General features: G+C 38.2%; 1 protein-coding gene across 4 annotated transcripts in view; it reads left to right on the top strand.

The window, feature by feature from the left end:
* The first annotated feature begins 208 nt into the window (after positions 1-208).
* Positions 209-18,965, top strand: part of LOC131166879 (uncharacterized) — a 65,325-nt gene continuing 46,568 nt past the window's right edge. For 2 of the 4 annotated variants that reach the window (XM_058125515.1, XM_058125499.1), the window contains exons 1-3: positions 226-437; positions 524-608; positions 693-803. In XM_058125515.1, coding sequence (XP_057981498.1) covers positions 375-437; positions 524-608; positions 693-803 — 259 coding nt within the window. In that variant the 5' untranslated portion in view covers positions 226-374. Of the gene's footprint in view, positions 438-523; positions 609-692; positions 804-18,965 lie in introns of all 4 variants that reach the window. The other 2 variants (XM_058125507.1, XM_058125523.1) reach the window with 2 other exon arrangements.

The following is an 18,965-nucleotide window of genomic DNA, read 5'->3' as shown; positions in this document are numbered from 1 at the left end:
GCAATTTCCTATGGTAATATTTTCATTCAACTATTTTGATCATTACCCCTCTTACATTGCATGTATACAAAATAAATTGTGAGGCACATTTTAAGTGCTCAACAACATTAAAGCTAAGAAGGTATAATATAATTTTTTTTACTTTTTATATTACTTATATTATTATTTTTTATGACAAATAAAATGTAATTCGTTGCACCTGACTCGCATGTAGTAGAGATTAATGTCACTTCAACGATGTCTAGTAACGATGTCTAGTCCGTTTAAGGCGAGAGGCGGCTCCGAGCCTACGACGCGCGCGCTCATGCTTGAATCTCCCAGAACACGATCATCATCAACAGCCTCGCCTTTCCGCTCATGACTCCCTCGGTTCTATGGCGATATCCACCAAAGGCAATGCCTTATTATCTCGCCTCAAAGCCCTAACACGATTACAGGTTTCCCTCTAAGACAACATTAATCATACATTTTACGTTTTAGTTCCTCGGAGGCATTTCTTCAAACACCTTATAACACTTCCCAGACGAGTATTGATTTTGTGTCGCAGAGATTTAGCCACTCTTTGGTGGAAGGAGAACTGCAACCTCGAACATACCAGGAGATGAATGGTATCTTTGATAAGTTGAATATTTTTTTTTTTGGTTGTTTCCTTTCTTGCTTGTCGAGTTGAGGTTATGTTTGATGGTTTGTAGCTCACGTCGACACCACAAAATGGAAAAAGGTGGATTCAAGAACCTTTGGGTTAACTCGTTCGATGATTTCAAATCCCTCGTGGATTGTCTTGAAAATTCTGAAGAATGAAGGTGATTTAATTGCTCATATTGTAATTGATCACTGTTACCAAACATTGCCACTGTAATTGTCATCACGGCGTATGTAGGACATGTACTGGCATTATTTTTAGATGCTTAACTTGTGTTTGTTATATTTTTTTTTAGAATATATTTTCCTTAAAATTTTATTGTTTAACATGTCCATGCGTCATGAGCTGAGCTTGTTAAGGGCATTATGCTTGCCTGTGACCGCTTGTCTCATGCTTTTGGGATGAGTTTCCATCATTTAAATACTAGTATAGGTTTATTTTCTAGTAGTAGTTTCTCCATATGCTAAAAAGGGCAATATGACTCCTCCGTCACTCTAATGAATTGCGTTGCTTCAATGTTTACTGCTTATTTGCCACTGCTTTCATAAGTTGCTTACTGCTTCGGTTGATATTTGCTTGAATGATAATGAAAGTGTTTTGTGGATGAATTGTGGTAAACGATAGGTTGGCTAGTTAAACTAGAAGGGTTTAGCTAGCGCCGCATGGTCCTTTCACAAAGGTGTGAAATAGTCGGCCCGTGACACCTGGTATCAGAGGTCTGTTAGTTGCTATGTGAATTTAGTTGCCTTCGTTGTGGGATTGGTAAAGTTCTGGTAAATGACCATGCCAACCAATGCAGAGATAATTAGTGTGCTGGAAGCACAGGCTAAGACAACAACTAGTAATGTGGCTACGGAGATGGCCCAATTGAGGGAACTTGTTGATCAAGTGGTGGGATCACAAAAGCATCAAGCAAGTTTGATAGGTGAAATGTCAAAGGATTTTCACCATACTATGGAAACCTTGCAAGCTCAAATAGCTGTTTGGCTGCAAAGATGAATTTGGTGGTTTTTGCTAGGGGAAACTCTTAACACTCCGGGGTTTAGCAAGACCAGGGTACCAGAACTCAGGACGTTTGGGGGTGCCCATGATGTCAAGGAGTTAGAGAACTTCTTGTTTGATATGGAGCAATACTTTCGTGCTATGAGGACGGATTCAGAATAGGTGAAAGTAGATACTGCGACCATCTATTTGGTTGGTGACGCCAAACTGTGGTGACGTACTAAGTACAATGAAATTGAAAATGGACATTGTGTTGTGAATTGTTGGGCAAACTTGAAGAGAGAGCTCATGGCTAAATTCTTTCCTGGGAATGTTGAGTATAATGCTAGGAAAAGGCCAAGAGACCTGAAGCATATTGGGTCAATTAGGGAATACATGAAACAATTTTTTGCTTTGATGTTGGATATTAGGGACATGTCGAAAAAGGACAAGCTGTTCTATTTTCTTGAGGGGTTGAAACCGTGGGCAAGAATAGAGCTTCATAGGCAAAGAGTTCAAGACTTGTCTACTGCACAAGCTATCGCGGAGTGCTTGACTGACTACGTTGGTGATACTATCGCTTTGTCCAAAGAGTTTGACATAGGGGGAAATAACGGAAAGTTTTTCAAGAAGTCTTTCAAATAGGGTAAACCCAAAAGTGGGGGAGCTGACTATAAAGCATCAATTTCAAAATAAGCTTCATCATCTCAAGGGTTCAATACACCCAATGGAAAGAGTAAAATTTCGTGTTACTTGTGTCGAGATCCTCATAGAGTTTTTGAGTGCCCTCACAGGGCAGCACTTTATGCTTTACAAGCTTCCACAGCGGCGCAGATAGTGTAAAGTGATGGGGAAGAGGAGGAACCCCAAGGATGGGTGCAATGTGGCTGGTGAACACATTGGAAAAGCAAGCGAAAGCACAAAAAATTACACAAACAAAAGGACTGATGTTTGTGGACTTGAGGATGAATAGGAAGAGTACGTGCGCTATGGTGGATACCGGGGTTACTTATAATTTTGTTTCACGGGCAGAAGCAAGGAGACTCAACGTATCCTTGGAGAAGGATACAGAACACATGAAAGCAGTAAATCTTGTAGCCCAACCCACTTTGGGAGTAGCCAAGCAAGTAACTGTGAAGCTTCAACAGTGGGTAAGTCATGCGAATTTCACAGCGGTGCCATTGGATGACTTTCAAGTCATTTTGGAAATGGAATTTTTGAGGGGGACGAAGGCAGTGCTGATGCCTTCTGCTGGTTCCCTGTGTTTGATGGGAGATCACCCATGCATGGTGCAAGCTGTTGCAAAGATAGGAGACGATGAGAAGTTCCTTTCAGCCATGCAACTCAAGAAGGGGTTGAGAAAGGGTAAGTAGACATATCTAGCCACGGTGGTGGTAGATGAAGAAGTAGGCCAAGAGCTGGTGGCTATGACCTACGACCATCCAAGCTGTGTTGGATGAGTACAAGTAGGTAATGTCGGATAAGTTGCCTCATTACTTGCCTCCACGATGGGGTGTGGAGAATGATATCGAGTTGTTTTCAGGAGTAGAACCACCTGCTAAGGGGCCATATCGGATGGCGCCTTCAGAGCTAGCTAAGTTAAGAAAACAACTTGATGAGTTGTTGGAAGCGGGGTATATTCGCCCTTCCAAAGCACCGTTCGGAGCACCGGTGTTGTTTCAGAGGAAACATGATGGGGGCATGTGAATGTGTGTAGACTACTGTGCACTCAACAAGGTGATAGTGCGTGACAAGTATCCTATTCCGTTAATTGCCAATCTGTTGGATCAGCCGAGTCATTCCAAGAACTTAACTAAATTGATTGGAGGTCATGCTACTATTAGGTAAGGGTTGCTGATGGGGATGAGTCGAAGACAACTTGTGTGACGCGGTATAGGGCATATGAATTCTTGGTGATGCCATTCGGGTTGACGAATGCGCCTGCAACATTCTTTACCTTGATGAATAAAGTATTTCGTGAGTACCTTGACAAGTTTGTCATGGTGTACCTGGATGATATTGGTGTCTATAGTTTAACTCTGAAGGAATATAAAGAGCATCTATGGAAGGTGTTCTACAGGCTGAAGGGGAACAATTTGTATAAGAAGAAAGAGAAGTGCTCTTTTGCTCAGCGGAGCATCAAATTCCTTGGTCATATGATTGAGTGAGGTTATATTAGGATGGATATGGATAGGTAAGGGCGATTCAAGAATGGAAGATCCCAATGACAGTGAAGTAGCTGCGTTCCTTTCTTGGCCTTGCCAACTATTACAGCAAGTTTGTAGAGGGGTGTACTCAAGGAGAATTGCTTTTATGACAGAACTACTGAAGAAGGGTTAGGGGTCGAACTGGACAGAGAAGTGCCAGGGGGCCTTTGATGACTTGAAGGGTGCCATGATGAGAGATCTGGTACTTGCTCTTCCGAATGTTATGAAACCTTTCGAGGTGCAAACAGATGCGTCAGATTTCGCCCTTGGAGGAGTCTTGTTACAGGAGGGACATCTTGTTGCGTATGAGACCTGTAAGCTTAGTGAAGCGGAGTGGAAGTACACAATTCAAGAGAAGGAGATGCTAGCAGTGATACATTGTCTCCGCATGTGGTGACATTACTTACTTGGGTCAAGGTTTGTGGTGAAAATGGATAACTTAGGTGTTAGCCACACAACCGAAGTTGAAGCTCAAGCAGGGCCGATGGCAGGAGTTCTTGACAAAATTTGATTTCTCCTTTGAGCACAAGGCAGGGTGCCTGAACCAAGTCGTTGATGCACTGAGTAGGAAGGTCGAGCTAGCGGCCTTGCGGATGGTAACACCCTTGACTGTGAGCATTGTTACCACGATGATGCGGGAGCGCATCAAAGTGAATTTAGCCAAAGTTCCAGTTGCGTAGAATCTCATGAAGTTGACTGAGGAGGGGAAAGGACGTCAGTTTTGGGTGGAAGACGGATTGCTATGATCCATGGTAGTCGGCTCTTTGTGCCATGAGTTGGTGATATGAGGAAGACACTCTTGAGAGAGTGTCATGATACCATGTGGGCCGGACATCCAAGATGCCAACGCACTTTAGCTTTATAGAAGTAGGAGTATTATTGGCCGCACATGCAGGGATGATGTTGTTGACTATACCTGAACTTGTCTCACTTGCCAACAAGCCAAGGTGGAGCGGAGGACGATTGCAGGGCTTCTGGAGCCCTTACTAGTACCATCCAAACTGTGGGCAAGTGTCTCGTTGGACTTCGTCACCAACCTACCCAGAGTGGGAGATGCAGGGTCTATACTTGTGGTTATAGACAAGTTTTTGAAGTATGGTATGTTTGTACTCGCACCAAAGTATTGTTCGGCAGAGGAGATGGCACGATTATTCTTTAAGAATGTTGTGAAGTATTGGGGTGTTCCCCAAGATGTTATTAGTGACCGAGACTTAAGATTCATCAGCAACTTCTGGACATAACTTTTCAGAATCCTCAGTTCACATCTTGACATCTCTTCAAGTTACCATCCACAGATAGACAAACAGACGAAGAGATCCAACGGGCTACTGGAAGAGTACTTGCGCTATTTTGTCAATGCCAACTAGAAGAAGTGGGTGCAACTACTTGATGTGGCTCAGTTATGTTTCAATGCCCAAATGAGCCCAACAACCAACAAGAGCCATTTTGAGCTTGTTATAGGCTAGCAGTCGCTGTTACCTCACACAGTGGATGAGCCGTATAGAGGAAAGAGTCCTAAGGCGTACATCTTCACCAGAGAATGGAGACAGAATGCTGGGACTGCCCGAGCCTACCTGGAGAAAGCTTCTAAGCAGATGAAGAAGTGGGTAGATCATGGGAGAAGACCACAACACTTCAACGTAGGAGACTTGGTGCTTGTTAAGCTCAATCCTAAACATATCAGGTCACTATGAGGACGAGATAGTAGACTACTTCGTAAATATGAAGGACCAGTCCCCATCTTGGCCAAAGTCGGGAAGGCCTCTTACAGAATTGACCCTCCTGGTTGGATAAAAGTGCATCATGTGTTTCACGTCAGCTGCCTCAAGCCGTTCAACGCCGACACTGAAGATCCGAGCAGAAGTCAGTCAACAAGAGCAAAATTGAAGATAGTGCAACCTGACAGGCGTGAAGTTGAGGACATCCTTGCAGACAGAGAGTTCACATCCTCAAGGAAGAAGCAGCAAGAGTTCTTAGTGAAATGGAAATGCCTTGGTGACGAAGAAATCAGCTAGGTTTCTGTGAAAGATATGCAACTGTTCATGGACAAAGTTGAAGTGTACCTAGCGTCAAAGTCTACGAGGACGTCGACTGCATAAGTAGGGGAGCGTCATGAGCTGAGCTTGTTCATGGCATTATTCTTGCCTGTGACCGCTTGTCTCGTGCATTTGAGAGGAGTTTCCATCATGTAAATACTAGTGTAGGTTTATTCCAGTTGTTTCTCTTTATGCCAAATAAGGCAATATGACTCCTCGGTCACTTTTATGTTTCCTAGTGCCAGAGTGAGAATAGCATAGAAAGCTCTTTAGGAGAGGGTGAGTGTTCATCAACTTGTTAAATTCACTAGCTATTGTTAACGTGTTTAGCCTACTTGCCTCCCTCGCTAGACACACAATGTTAACGGAGGTGTTGTTAATGAATTGCGTTGCTTCAATGTTTACTGCTTACTTGCCACTGCTTTCATAAGTTGCTTACTGCTTCCGTTGATGTTTGCTTGAATGATAATGAAAGTGTTTTGTGAATGAATTGTGGTAAACGATAGGTTGGCTAGTTAAACAAGAGGGGTTTAGCTAGTGTTGCATGGTCCTTTCACTAAGGTGTGAAATAGTCGGCTCGTGACACCATGCACGGACATGAATGTAACTTCATCGCCAAACTAATTTGTTTCAATCATAATTCTGTGGACTATGGTGTGCTTGTATGCCTATCAAGCGAAAAGACAACACTAAAACTCACTGTTGAAATAACTGAGTTATTAAGCTTGTTTGGAGAGGTTTTAGTTGTTCAGATTATTGGATTAAAGTGTGTTTGGAGAGCTTTTAGAGTTTTTGAATTAGACATATGCTGTGCTAATTGACAGTGAAACTACAATTAAATTCCATTGAAGTCACATGTGTGCATGCATGCATTCTTTGTGTGCGCGCGTGCACGTGTGTGCATGTGCACTTTTTTGTATCTTTATTTGGAAGTTGAGACCTGGCCCTCACGTGTTCTTCTTCGAACTCCAAATATGTACGTTGGATAATTTGGATTATTATATCTTCTCTGGAAGTGAATGGATCATTATGTCTATTTTTTTTTTTTCTCCTGTCATGTAGAGATTTCATCTTTTGCTAGGAGCATTATAATCCGATTGAGTCAATCAATATATTGAAGGAGCTAGATTGAATGAAATTTAAATGTGACTACTAATTTTTTTTTTTTTTTTCGGGATAAGAATAAATATATTAATAGAAAAAAATACAATGGGAGGAGAACAAGTTTTCCTCCAAAGAAACAAAAGAAAAGTTAAAAAAACAATTACAGAAGTGCTGCCCTCCAATCCCTTTGTCCATCAGGCAGTGACATTCCCCATAAAAAACCAAGCGAATGAGCCAAAAAAGTGGCAAGAAATACAACTCTATCCTATAACAAACGAGGGGAGGTTGTGCAATCCTTGAAGATTCTTGAATTGCTCTTGATCCAAAGAGTCCGCAAAGTTGCGAAAACCATGCATATCCATAAAGCCCTTCCCTTTTTGATTTGTCAAAGCCTTGATAGCCCTCTTGCAAGAAATCTCCCATGACTTGAGGAGCCACCATGATAGAAGAGCACTTCAAAGATTGTTTGTGACTCAATAATGAAGGATAAGGTGCATTTGTTTCATTTGATCCATGACACATGGAGCACAAATTAGGAAAGAGAGCCTTATGCAGTATTCTGTACTATTAACACATCATGTGTATTAAGAAAGAGACACAATGTCCAAATGAACATCCATATCTTAAACAAAACTTTAGCCTTCCAAATGATGTGGCTCCAAGGAAAATGAATGTGGGATTGAGTTTTTAACAGCTGAAGAAAATGGGATTTAGTAGAAAAGATACATGAAGAATCCCCCCTCTCAAACTCTATTGTCATCGCTGTTGAAAGAACGAAAAAATCTAGAATCATAAGCAAGGTGGTGAGTTCATTAAACTCTCTTTCATTTAGATTACCAAAAAATGGATGACCCAAGAATGAGAGCCTATGCCCCCCACCCCTGCGCAGCGGCTAGAAGAAAAGAAAGACCTGCTACATGCATTGTGAAGAGTGGAAATCTTAAAATGATGGGGCACGGCCAACTCCACTGATTTTTTTCAAGCCCAAGCATCTAAACTTCAGCATGCAACCCATGGATGTGATGGGCGAAAAGATGTTGCAGGCTTAGAAATATGAACATCTGGTGATAAAGGAGCAGTGTTAGTGGGTGTTGAATGCTGAATTAGGCTTTGAATGTTTTGATCTGACCAAGAGCTTAATTGATTGATTGAACCCTTTAAATAGTGAAAAGTATAAAATGTTTGGTAAATCTTAAACATCTAAATATGTAATTTTTAAAAAATTTAAAATTCTAAAAAAATGTAAGAAAAATTCATCTGTGCCAAATTTCATATTTATCAAATTAATTAAAAAATTGTAGATCAAACACCCTCCCCAATCCTCCGCAACCTCTTCGCATTGGAGAGAAGACTCATACTACCCATTTGTCCAAAATATATTGTAGATTGGGGGGTGGAAGAACCCATTTCAATGAATGACCCCCCAAAAAACAGCAAGCACCCAATGATCCATCCAACCCAAATTTTGGGGAAAAGATACAATGATTGCAGAGAAGGATTAGATTTGAGAACCTCAGAAGAGAGGAGGATCTTTGCTGTTGTAAATCAAAGCTCATGGTATTTGCCATCCTCCGCAAATCTACATAAATAAAGATAAGTTATGGATGAGAAAGTCTACTCATATACATACCTAGAAGGCATGACAAGCAACCTCAAGCACTTTACTAAGGTATGGATCCCTAAGTATAGTGCTTCAGCTATCTGCTTAATTTCTTTAAAGACTCTTGTAGCTAAAATGCTAAATGTGTAAATGATATTCCCATTACGACAATTAGTGATGAGAGCGATAATAGTTTCAAACCCCTATGAACCGCTTATAGAATATAACTAAGCTGTGAAAGGTTACAAACATGAGAAATAGTCCTAGGCTCAAGTCATTCCCTAATGGCTGTAATTGTATTAGATTCAGTTGTTATACTTTGCACATAAACCACAAAAACAAGAAAGGTTATGGTAAGTTGCATATTTATATTTTTTCTTAAACAGAAAAAGAACTTCATTAACAAAAGAGAGAAGAATTTGCAAGAGGTGGAGGAAAATAGATCCTCCTAAAAAAACTAAAGAAACAAAAAAAAAAAAAAAAAAAAAAAAAGAGACTACAATAAAGCTCCCCTCCAATTCCTCTAAAGATTGGACAAAGTAATCCTCGAACCAAAAGAATGAGCCCAAAATGATGCAAGGAAAATCGCTCTATCTCCTAGAAGACAAGATTATGTTGATTTGCCATTAAAAATCCTTGCATTCCGTTTTGTCCAAAGAGTCCAAAAGATAGCAAAGATAGTGCATTTCCAAAGAAGCATCCCTTCCTTTCTTCTTTCGAAGCCTATATAACACACTTTTAAGAAGGCTTCAACTGTTTGTGGGAAGACCACAACCTCACCAAAGACTGAAAACGACATAACCCTTGAAGCCCCTTAGCCATCTGGCAATGAAGGAACAAATGCTCGATAGTTTCATTAGAGTCATGGCACATAAGACAAATATTTGGGCTTATAGCTTTGTGAGGCCTCCTCCTCTATAACAAATCATTGGTATTTGGCCAATAAAGGACCAGAGTTCACATGAAACCTCTGATTTTTGAAAGGAATCCTTGCCTTCCATATAAAATTATTCAAAGGTAAAGTGCAAGGACTTGAGTGTAGTTGAGAAAAAAAAGATTTAGTGGAAAAAGAACCAGAGGAATCCCCTACCCAAATCCTTCAATTATCTCTCAACATGGGAGAAAAAAATTTCAATACTCAACAAAATGGTTAAATCATCAACATCTCTCTCATTAAGAATCTTGAAAAAGTGAAAATCCCAAAAGAGTGAGCACCCCACCTCATAAAGTGTATAAATAAATAATTGGGGAAGTAGTTAACCAAGACAATCTAAAAAGATGGGGACTAAAGACTCCAATGGAACCTCACGCGCCCAGGCATCTTCCCAAAAACAAATGCTATTCCCATTACAACCTAGAAACAAGTAAGAAGATGAATGCATGGACTGTATGAGAAATGAATTTCCAAGGACTTACGAAAAGTGAAGCCATTTACTCTAGGATCCGACCCATTCTGATGCATACCATATGTACTTCTAACTGGTAAATATGTCACGTGCATTACATGTGATTGCATGTGGATAATATTGTATAAAATATATTAAAAGTTTTAAATAAATTTTAAATATATTCTCAAAACGAATTAATAATATTTTTTGTCATAATCTAGTTTACAAATATAAGCGCGAATATTGAAAGTTATTTATAAAAATTAATATATATATATTTAAAATTAGAACATACAAACATCAAATGAGATGATATTATGATGTCATGTAAATATAGGGATAGGAAAAATCTTAAAAAATAATTAGATATGATATGACGTGAATATTCTAATTAAAATTTTGAGAAATATTGAATTTTAATATTTGCTTAATATTATAGATAGAAATTAGTAAGTAGATTTTTCATTATTTTTATTTTATGAAAATCTAAATATGTGATTTCTTTCCCTGAAAATATTAATAACCTTGTTATTTCTAAATCATGATTTGCTACCTAAAATCTTCATCATTGTTATTTTTTTTTTTTAACTTAATGTCAATTAATGATTGTTTTAAATTTTAAACAAATTTAAAATTAATTTTTTGCAGGGTTTATACTTCTAGGTATACAGTTTCATTTCTAAATTTGTCTTTTAGAAATTTTATTATTATTTATTGAAAGGATGTTAGACACTTAACAATAATTTTAGAACGCAGAAGAGGTATTTAGCTATTTTATTTGTGGCTGCACATTTTATTTAACATTTGTAATACCATTGCATTTATTTTAGTTTTTGAATAAAATGTATTTTAGGTATAAATCTTGTGTTTCTTGACCTATTGAAAATTTAAATTTTAAATGTAGATTTATCTAATGTTTTTCAATTTGATTTTTTTATGAACACTTGTTTTGCTTCTAAAAGGATAATAATATTTTTGTCTACAAATTTAATTACACATTAAACTTTTGTATATGACATCTATGTACATTGCTAATTGTTTTTTTCTTGCTATTTAGAGTTTCTTTTTTGGTTTTAAACTATAACATATCTAAAATAGATTTTAAAAATATAATTTTATCTAATTTTGATTGAATATAAAGATACATTTGCTACAAAATGGTTTACTTTATTTGTATTTTTATTAATCTATTATTAAAGTATAGATATAGATGTGTGTGTTTATATATACATATGCATAATGTTAGTTTAATTTATCTCATTTTGATTGAATTCATTTTCTTGTGGGAATGTTTTTTATTACTTTTAAGGAAGGGGAGCCTAGGCACAACGGTAGGGTTGTCACTATGTGACCAGGTCACGGGTTCGAGGCATGGAAACAGCCTCTTGCAAAAATGCAATGGTAAGACTGCGTACTATAGACCTATCGTGGTCCGCCCCTTCCCTAGAGCCCGCATATGTGAGAGCTTTGTGCGCTGGCCGCCCTTTCCTTGCCTGTTGTATGGCTTTTAAAATATAGGGAGAATTTTTATACAAAATGATTTACTTCATACTTGTATTACTCTACTATTAGTGTGTGTGTGTGTGTGTGTGTGTGTATAGATGGATATCTTTATATAATTTTAATTTATTTTCTTTTTTAACCGAATGACATGTTTTTTCTTTAAAGTTCAAACATTAACTTTTAGATATTCTAAATGTAATTTTATTTAATTTTGATTGAATTTACTTTTTATATGTATTATAGAAATTTACTTCTTTTAAGAATATTCAATCTTATTTTATACTTTTGTCAATAAAATGACAACATCCATACTTTTATATATAATATAGAAATGACCTCCTTTAGGAATGCGTATCTTATAGAAATTTATTTTAAAAAATAAGGATACTTTTCTTCACAAATTGATTTACAGTTATATCTTTTAGGAGTTTTAGTCTTTCTTTTAAAAGATAAGGAGTTTTTAGTCTTTCTTTTAAAAGATAAGGATATTTTTGTCCACAAAATGATTTGCACTATTTGTACTCTTCTATATAGTATAGATTACTGTGTGCCAAAGGGATTGAACCTCCAATGCCATTTTCCAACTAGCGAGATGTATTTAAACGCAACATGCCCAAGACCCCAACCCCCTTTAGACTTAATCCTATCCAGCTAACTAGATGATCTATCTTGTTACCCTAGCTAGAATTTTGAAACGTCGAAGAAAATATACAGGTTTGTTAGAAAGAACAGCATTTGTAAGAGTAATGCAGCCTCCTAATGATAAGTAAGCCCTTTTCCATCACCCAAATCTACTCCCTACTCTCTCTCCACCAAAGGTTCCTAAAACAAAGTATGGTTGGGATAACTGCCAAGCAGAAGACCCAAATAAGTCAGAGGCCACTCCAATTTTTTTTTTTTATTGATTAAAAAAAGAAGCTATATATATAGAAAGAAAGGGAGGTACAATGTGTGGGGACAAGGTGTCCACCCTCAAAAAAAGAAAATACAACTCCCAAAGAAAAAGAAGAATGAAAAAACAAAAACAAAAAAACACTAGACAAACCCCTTTTTACATAACAATAGACAATGGTAACCAAGGAAACCCCTTTTCAACTCCTTCCCATCATAATTTACTGAGGTTCTTCAAATTTGCTTATTCCCTAGGCCCCCTCAACTTTCAACTTTTGCCACCATCCGTGCGCACTTCATTTCCTCCACAATTAGTCAACTTTAAGCCCATTTAGCCAAAAAAATCTTGAGATTCTAAATCCTCCTTAGGAACCTCCTCCACGGGTGTAGGCAAAATTCCATCGCTTCACTGTAAATTGTTGACCAGACCAGCATTATCAAAAATAGAAACTCCCTCAAATCCTTCTGACGGGGTGGATGGATATAAGATAAATCTCCTATCGCTTCACAAGAATCTGAAGCGTACCCATATTGTTCTCGAATCTCATCCAAGAACAGCCCCCCACCAGTAAAACTTACTAATATCATCACTTTCTCAATCTGAAAAGACCCCCATTTCTTTTCCTCTTTTTATTCACTCGCCCCTTTGCTACACCCAACCTCCTTAGCATGGGAATCTTCCACCATACTAAGCCCTTTTTTAGAATCTCTCTTTAGTATCTTTGCCACTGGCTCACCTGATTTTGCTCTCTCATGTTCAAACACCTACCTCATTTCAACATCCATACAAGCTGCCTCCGAGCATAAATCTTGTTTCCCTCAAATTTGTTAAAATTAAGAGAAAAAAACATCAGATTTCCCTCACCCAAAGCACCTTCAAATTTTTTACTCTTTTCCAATTCACTTTCTTAAACCTCTTCAAAACTTATTGCTTTTTTACCCCACGATCTTGTGTTGAATCTTCTCTGCTGCTATTCTGAGTTTGTTCCAAAACTTGAGCAATTTGACTTCGACTCATAGCTTGGAAATCTGTAGACTGGCAATGGAGTGTTCCATTAGAGGGTATATTGTCCTCCTTCCCAGGACTCGGCTTCTGGGCTCTAGGAACATTGTCTTGGGCCTGCCCATTTTTGGTTTCTAGCAAGGAAGTTCCTGGATCACTGTTATCCAAACCATAAGCTTGACTACCACCTTGGCTTATCTGCATCAAGCCCAAAGGATGAAAACATCCCTTTGAGCCCAAATCAGACTTTTCTAAAAGTTGGGCCTGGTCAAATAATTAGCCCAATTTATTGAAAAAAGATTTACCTTCTTTTTATGTTATTTGGGCTAGGTCCAAAGCCAGAAAAATACCAGCCATCCCATTCCTCTTTGCAGTATCCTCCTCAGACGCAGCCCTAACTGCATCTGAGAAGATTGCCACTCCTGCTGAACCCTAGCTTCCTAGCCATTTCGATCACCACTCCAAAATGGTGCAACCTGCTAGGTCAGCCAAGCCATATAACTTTTTTGAACCTAAATTGGTACTTGCTACCCCACTCTTACATGTTAATTTTAAGGCTCAAAATATTCTCAAAGATTTTTAGTAGGGTAAGAGTCCTACGAAAATTTTGAGTACTATCCTCTCGGAAAAGAGGGGTATCATCAACAAATTAGAGATGGGGTACTATGACCTACTTCCTCCCTACCTTGAGACCCTGGATGACATTAAGACCCTGAGCATGGATTATCATCCTACTTAGCACATCGGAAACTAAGGTAAAAAGGAAATGGGGAAAGGGGATCCTTTTGCGTTAAGCCCTTTGAGGCTTGAAACACTCCTTTGGTTAGTTATTCACAATAATTGACTTTGTCACTGCGGAAAGGCATTTTTAATCCACTTCCTTTGAACCTCACCGAAACCTTTCAAGGCCAACATATGATCCAGCAAGCTCCAATTGACCATGTTGTATGCTTTTTCAAAATTTAATTTGAATAGAACATGCCTCCCTCCTCTTCTCCTAACATCCTCCACCACCTCATTAGCCACCAGTATTGCGTCTAGAATCTGTATATCCTTAATAAAGATAAACTATTCTAGAGTAATTGTGCTCCGTAATATGTCATGAAGCCTTTTAGATAAGACCTCTGTGAGAATTTTGTAAAGGCTAGTTACTAGGTTAATTGGTCGTAAGTCTTTTAGCCTTTTAAAACTCTCCCGGGGACTAGAGCTATAAATGTGGCATTGACATTCTTTCCGCCACCTTGTTTCTATGAAACTCACAAAAGAAGTCCATTAGATCTTCCCAAATCACCTCCCAACTATCTTGGAAAAAAACCATGGTAAACCAACTATTCTAGAAAAAAGACCATGGTAAACCCATCGGGTCCTAGTGCCTTGCCCCTACCAATTTCAAAAACTGCCCCCTTGATCTCTTAATGTCAAAAGGTCTTTCTAGCTAAATAACAAGGTTTTCATCGATGGGGCTCCAGTTTATACCTTCAATCACCAACCTATTTGAACATTGCTTGATGTACAACCTTTTATAGAAATCCATTATCACTTCCCCAATTTGTCTTGAATCCTTTACCAGACCACACTAATTTGTTTTTGTTGAGATTTTGACTAAAATGAATGACATAACTTGAAGATAGGTCTCTCCCTCTATTTATAATACAAATTAAACTCATTCTAATTACAATAATACCCTTACTAACTCTCACTAATTAACATATTAACACACGTAATAATAATTATACTAAATGATATAAATAACCTCTAACACTTCCCCTCAAGCTAGAGCATAAATATCATATGCTTCTAGCTTGTTTCAAATAAATTTAATATGAGCACCCCCAATGCTTTGGTAAACAAATCAGCAAGCTGCATATTAGACTCCACATAAGTGGTAGTAATGACCTTCGGCCCAAGTTTCTCCTAAGCAAAGTGGCAATCAATTTCATTGTGCTTCGTCTGCTTGTGAAAGACTGGGTTGGAGGCGATATGAAGAGTAGCTTGATTGTCACACATCAACTTCGTTGGTTGAGAATGCGAAATACTCAATTCTTCCAACATGTTCTTCAACCACACAAGTTCACAAGTAGCGTGAGCCATAGCTCTATATTCTGATTCAACACTTGACCTGACCACCACAGTTTGTTTCTTACTCTTCCAAGAAGCCCAATTACCACCAACCAAGATACAATACCCAGTTGTGAATCTCAAGTCGGAAGGCGACCCAGCATAATCTGCATTTGTATATCCATGGATATAAGTGTGACTCTGATCATGGTATAAAAGACCTCTCCTAGGTGCACATTTGAGATATCTCAAGATGCGAATTACTACGTCCCAATGAATTGTCTTCGGAGAATCTAGAAATTGACTCACAACACTTGTTGCAAACGATATATTCGGCCAAGTGACTGTGATATTATTCTACTTTCCAACAAGTCTTTGGTGTTGTCCAAGATTAGATAACAAATCACCCATATCTGACACTAACTTGCTGTTAGGATCCGTGGGTGCATCAGTCGGTTTAGATCCCAACAATCCAGTTTCATCCAATAGATCAAGAACATACTTTTTCTATGACAAAATAATTCCCACATGAGACCTAGATAGTTCTATACCCAAGAAGTATTTCAGTGGTCCCAAATTTTTGGTTTGAAACTTAGTCTGTAGAAAAAGTTTGAGACTTTGAATACCTTATCATCATCATCACTTGTAATAACAATGTCATTCATATAAACAATGAGAAGGATCCTACCCGATGAAGTATGATGATAAAATGCGAAATGATCCACTGCACACCGTTGAAGACCAAACTCAAGTGTTAGCCAGCCTATCGTTTACCAAAATTCATCCATGAAACACTTTCATTATCATTCAATCAAATATCAGTGGAAGCAGTAAGCTATTATGAAAGTAGTGGCAAGAAAGCAATAAACATTGAAGCAACGTAATTCATTAACAACACCTCCGTTAACATTGTGTGTTTAGCGAAGGAGGTAAGTAGGCTAAACACGTTGACAATAGCTAGTGAGTTTTACAAGATTGATGAATACTCACCCTCCCCTAAAGAGCTTTACATGCAATTCTCATCCTGGCATCAGGAAACAAAAAAGTGACCGAGGAGTCATATTGCCTTATTTGGCATATAGAGAAACAACTGGTAGAAAATAAACCTACACTAGTATTTATATGATGGAAACCCATCCCAAAAGCACGAGACAAGCAGTCACAAGCAAGCATAATGCCCTGAACAAGCTTGGCTTGTGACAAGGAAGCACGAAGGACACGAGAATAAACATCGCAAATAATGGCAGCTCGACACTACTAAGTATCTGGGACCAGACTGCCTCAAACTCGGGTCTCAAGCCCACTAGAACACGAAGGACTGTCCCTTTGTTTTTGCATCTCATTAACGTCGGCAGTTATAGGTTGTACGATGTTGAACTTCTCATGAATACGCTTCATCTCTCCAAAATAATTTGCTATACTCCCATCTCCTTGTTGTAATTGAAAGTTCTGCTAGGATAAATCATACATATGCATAATGGTACTAGAGTATAGAAGCTTGACATAATCCCAAATATCCTTGCACGTATCTAAATGCATACACATCCGTGCAATTTGTGGCTCCATCGAATTCCATAAGAGGTAAACAATCAAGGCATCTTCTTGAACCTCCACTTCTTTTCTCTTCTAATCAGAAGGATCAGATTGGAGCATGTGGTTAGATTTTCCTAATTTTGCTAAATAAACCCGAACAACATTAAACCATGAACATAGTTCTTTCCATCCAACCTTTGAGTCGTTATCTGTGGCGGCGATGTAGGAAACAGATTTTTGGGATTCATAGACTCCATCCCAACACTCACAAACCAGCAGCCACACCAATGTCAAACAAGAAGAATGTGAAGGACCGACACAACCACGAAGGAGGTGAACGGCTCACTGATTGATATAGCACTGCCATAGCCTCAGAAATGGACATACAAACACTTCCATTGCTCCAAGAAGCTCACAAGGAAGCCTTCACAAACCCCAAACAGAGATTGATGGAGTACCACAAGTGCATGGTTGAAACATTTTGGATTTTTGAGCAAAAAACAGGCCCAACAGCTTGATAATATTGTCTAGAGAAGGAATCAGAGCATGGCAGAGGGAAAAAAAAAAAACGAAAAGAAAAGAAGAAAAGGGTGGCTGGAAACTCACTCACGTGCCGGCGTGTGGGGTTAGCACTGCTGGCAATTGGTTGGCGCGTGGCGGCATGTGGGAGATTTTCTGGTGATGGGGTTTTTGTGGGGTTTGACTTTGGAGGGTTCTATGGTTGGTTTTGTGATATAATGAGAGATGGAGGTGGATCTGAGAAGGACAGCGGCCCAGCGACGGGTGAGAAGAATAGGGTTTAGGATGGATCACGCTTTGATACCATGTTGGGATTTTGATTAAAATGAATGACCTAACTTGAAGATTGGTCTCTCCTTCTATTTATAATATAAATTAAATACATTCTAATGATAATAATACCCTTATTAACTCTCCCTAATTAACATACTAACACAATAATAATACTAAAAGACATAAATAACCTCTGATAATTTCCAACTTCTTAATCTAGTTCTTTCTCCTCCTCTCATTGGCCACTTCATGGAATAATTTGGTATTACAATCCTCTTCTTTCATCCACTACATCCTGTATTTTTGTTTTTAAAAAGGCATAATCTCCAAATCATTACCAAGTTGGCCCCTTCTAACCCTATCTTCTTTGCTAAACAAGCTATACTCCTTCCACCTATCAAAACTCAATCTCATTTAAAAAGAAAGTTGCATTTCTTACAACTCAGTTTTTGTTAGATTGACAGAAACCTTGATGAAAATGTGCTCTTCATCAGTCTGATAGGTTAGTATATAATCAAAATAGACTATGAAAATTTTCTACTCAGTGGCTGCAAGACATGAGTCATAACCCTCACAAAGATGTTAAAGGCATTCGAAAGTCCAAATGGCATTATTAAACCATCCTTGGTCCATAGCTGTTAAAGCTGCAATCTGGAGCCGAGGAACATATGATAATTCTACTTTGCCAAAACATTCCTGGTTCTTTTTTTAAACTGCAAATTCGTAGGATCAGAGTAAGATCATAGTAGGATTGATAAGAATGGTAGGATTGTAATAGGATCATCATAAGATCCTACAGTATAAAGTATAATATATATTTACTTTTTTTACTAAATTACTTGTATCATAGGCTTGATTTTTGCCTGTATAACTTGTACAAGGAATGAACTAATTAGGAAGTGATTTTGTACGCCCTGTATTAACAAAATTGTGGACTCAAAGATCTTTTTTTAGATTGATGTTCATTAAGTGGTTAAAACTTTAAATATCAAGATTAGGTTGAGGACACGAACATATATTTAATACTCTAATGCATTTGATGATGATAATGATGATAGTGACCATGATTTAATCATGGGTTGGAGCCACCCATGATTATCTTGGTGATATTGATGAACCAAAACGATGAATCTTTAATGAGCTGGCTTGATGGTTTGGCCTTTTTTATTTGTTTGCTTTGTATATATGTATATATAAGATGTTCATGTCATATTGTTGTTTGTTGA

The sequence above is a fragment of the Malania oleifera genome, chromosome 1, assembly GCF_029873635.1.
Source record: "Malania oleifera isolate guangnan ecotype guangnan chromosome 1, ASM2987363v1, whole genome shotgun sequence".
NCBI classification, from domain to species: Eukaryota; Viridiplantae; Streptophyta; class Magnoliopsida; order Santalales; family Ximeniaceae; genus Malania; species Malania oleifera.
This window is presented reverse-complemented; position numbering and strand designations above follow the sequence as displayed.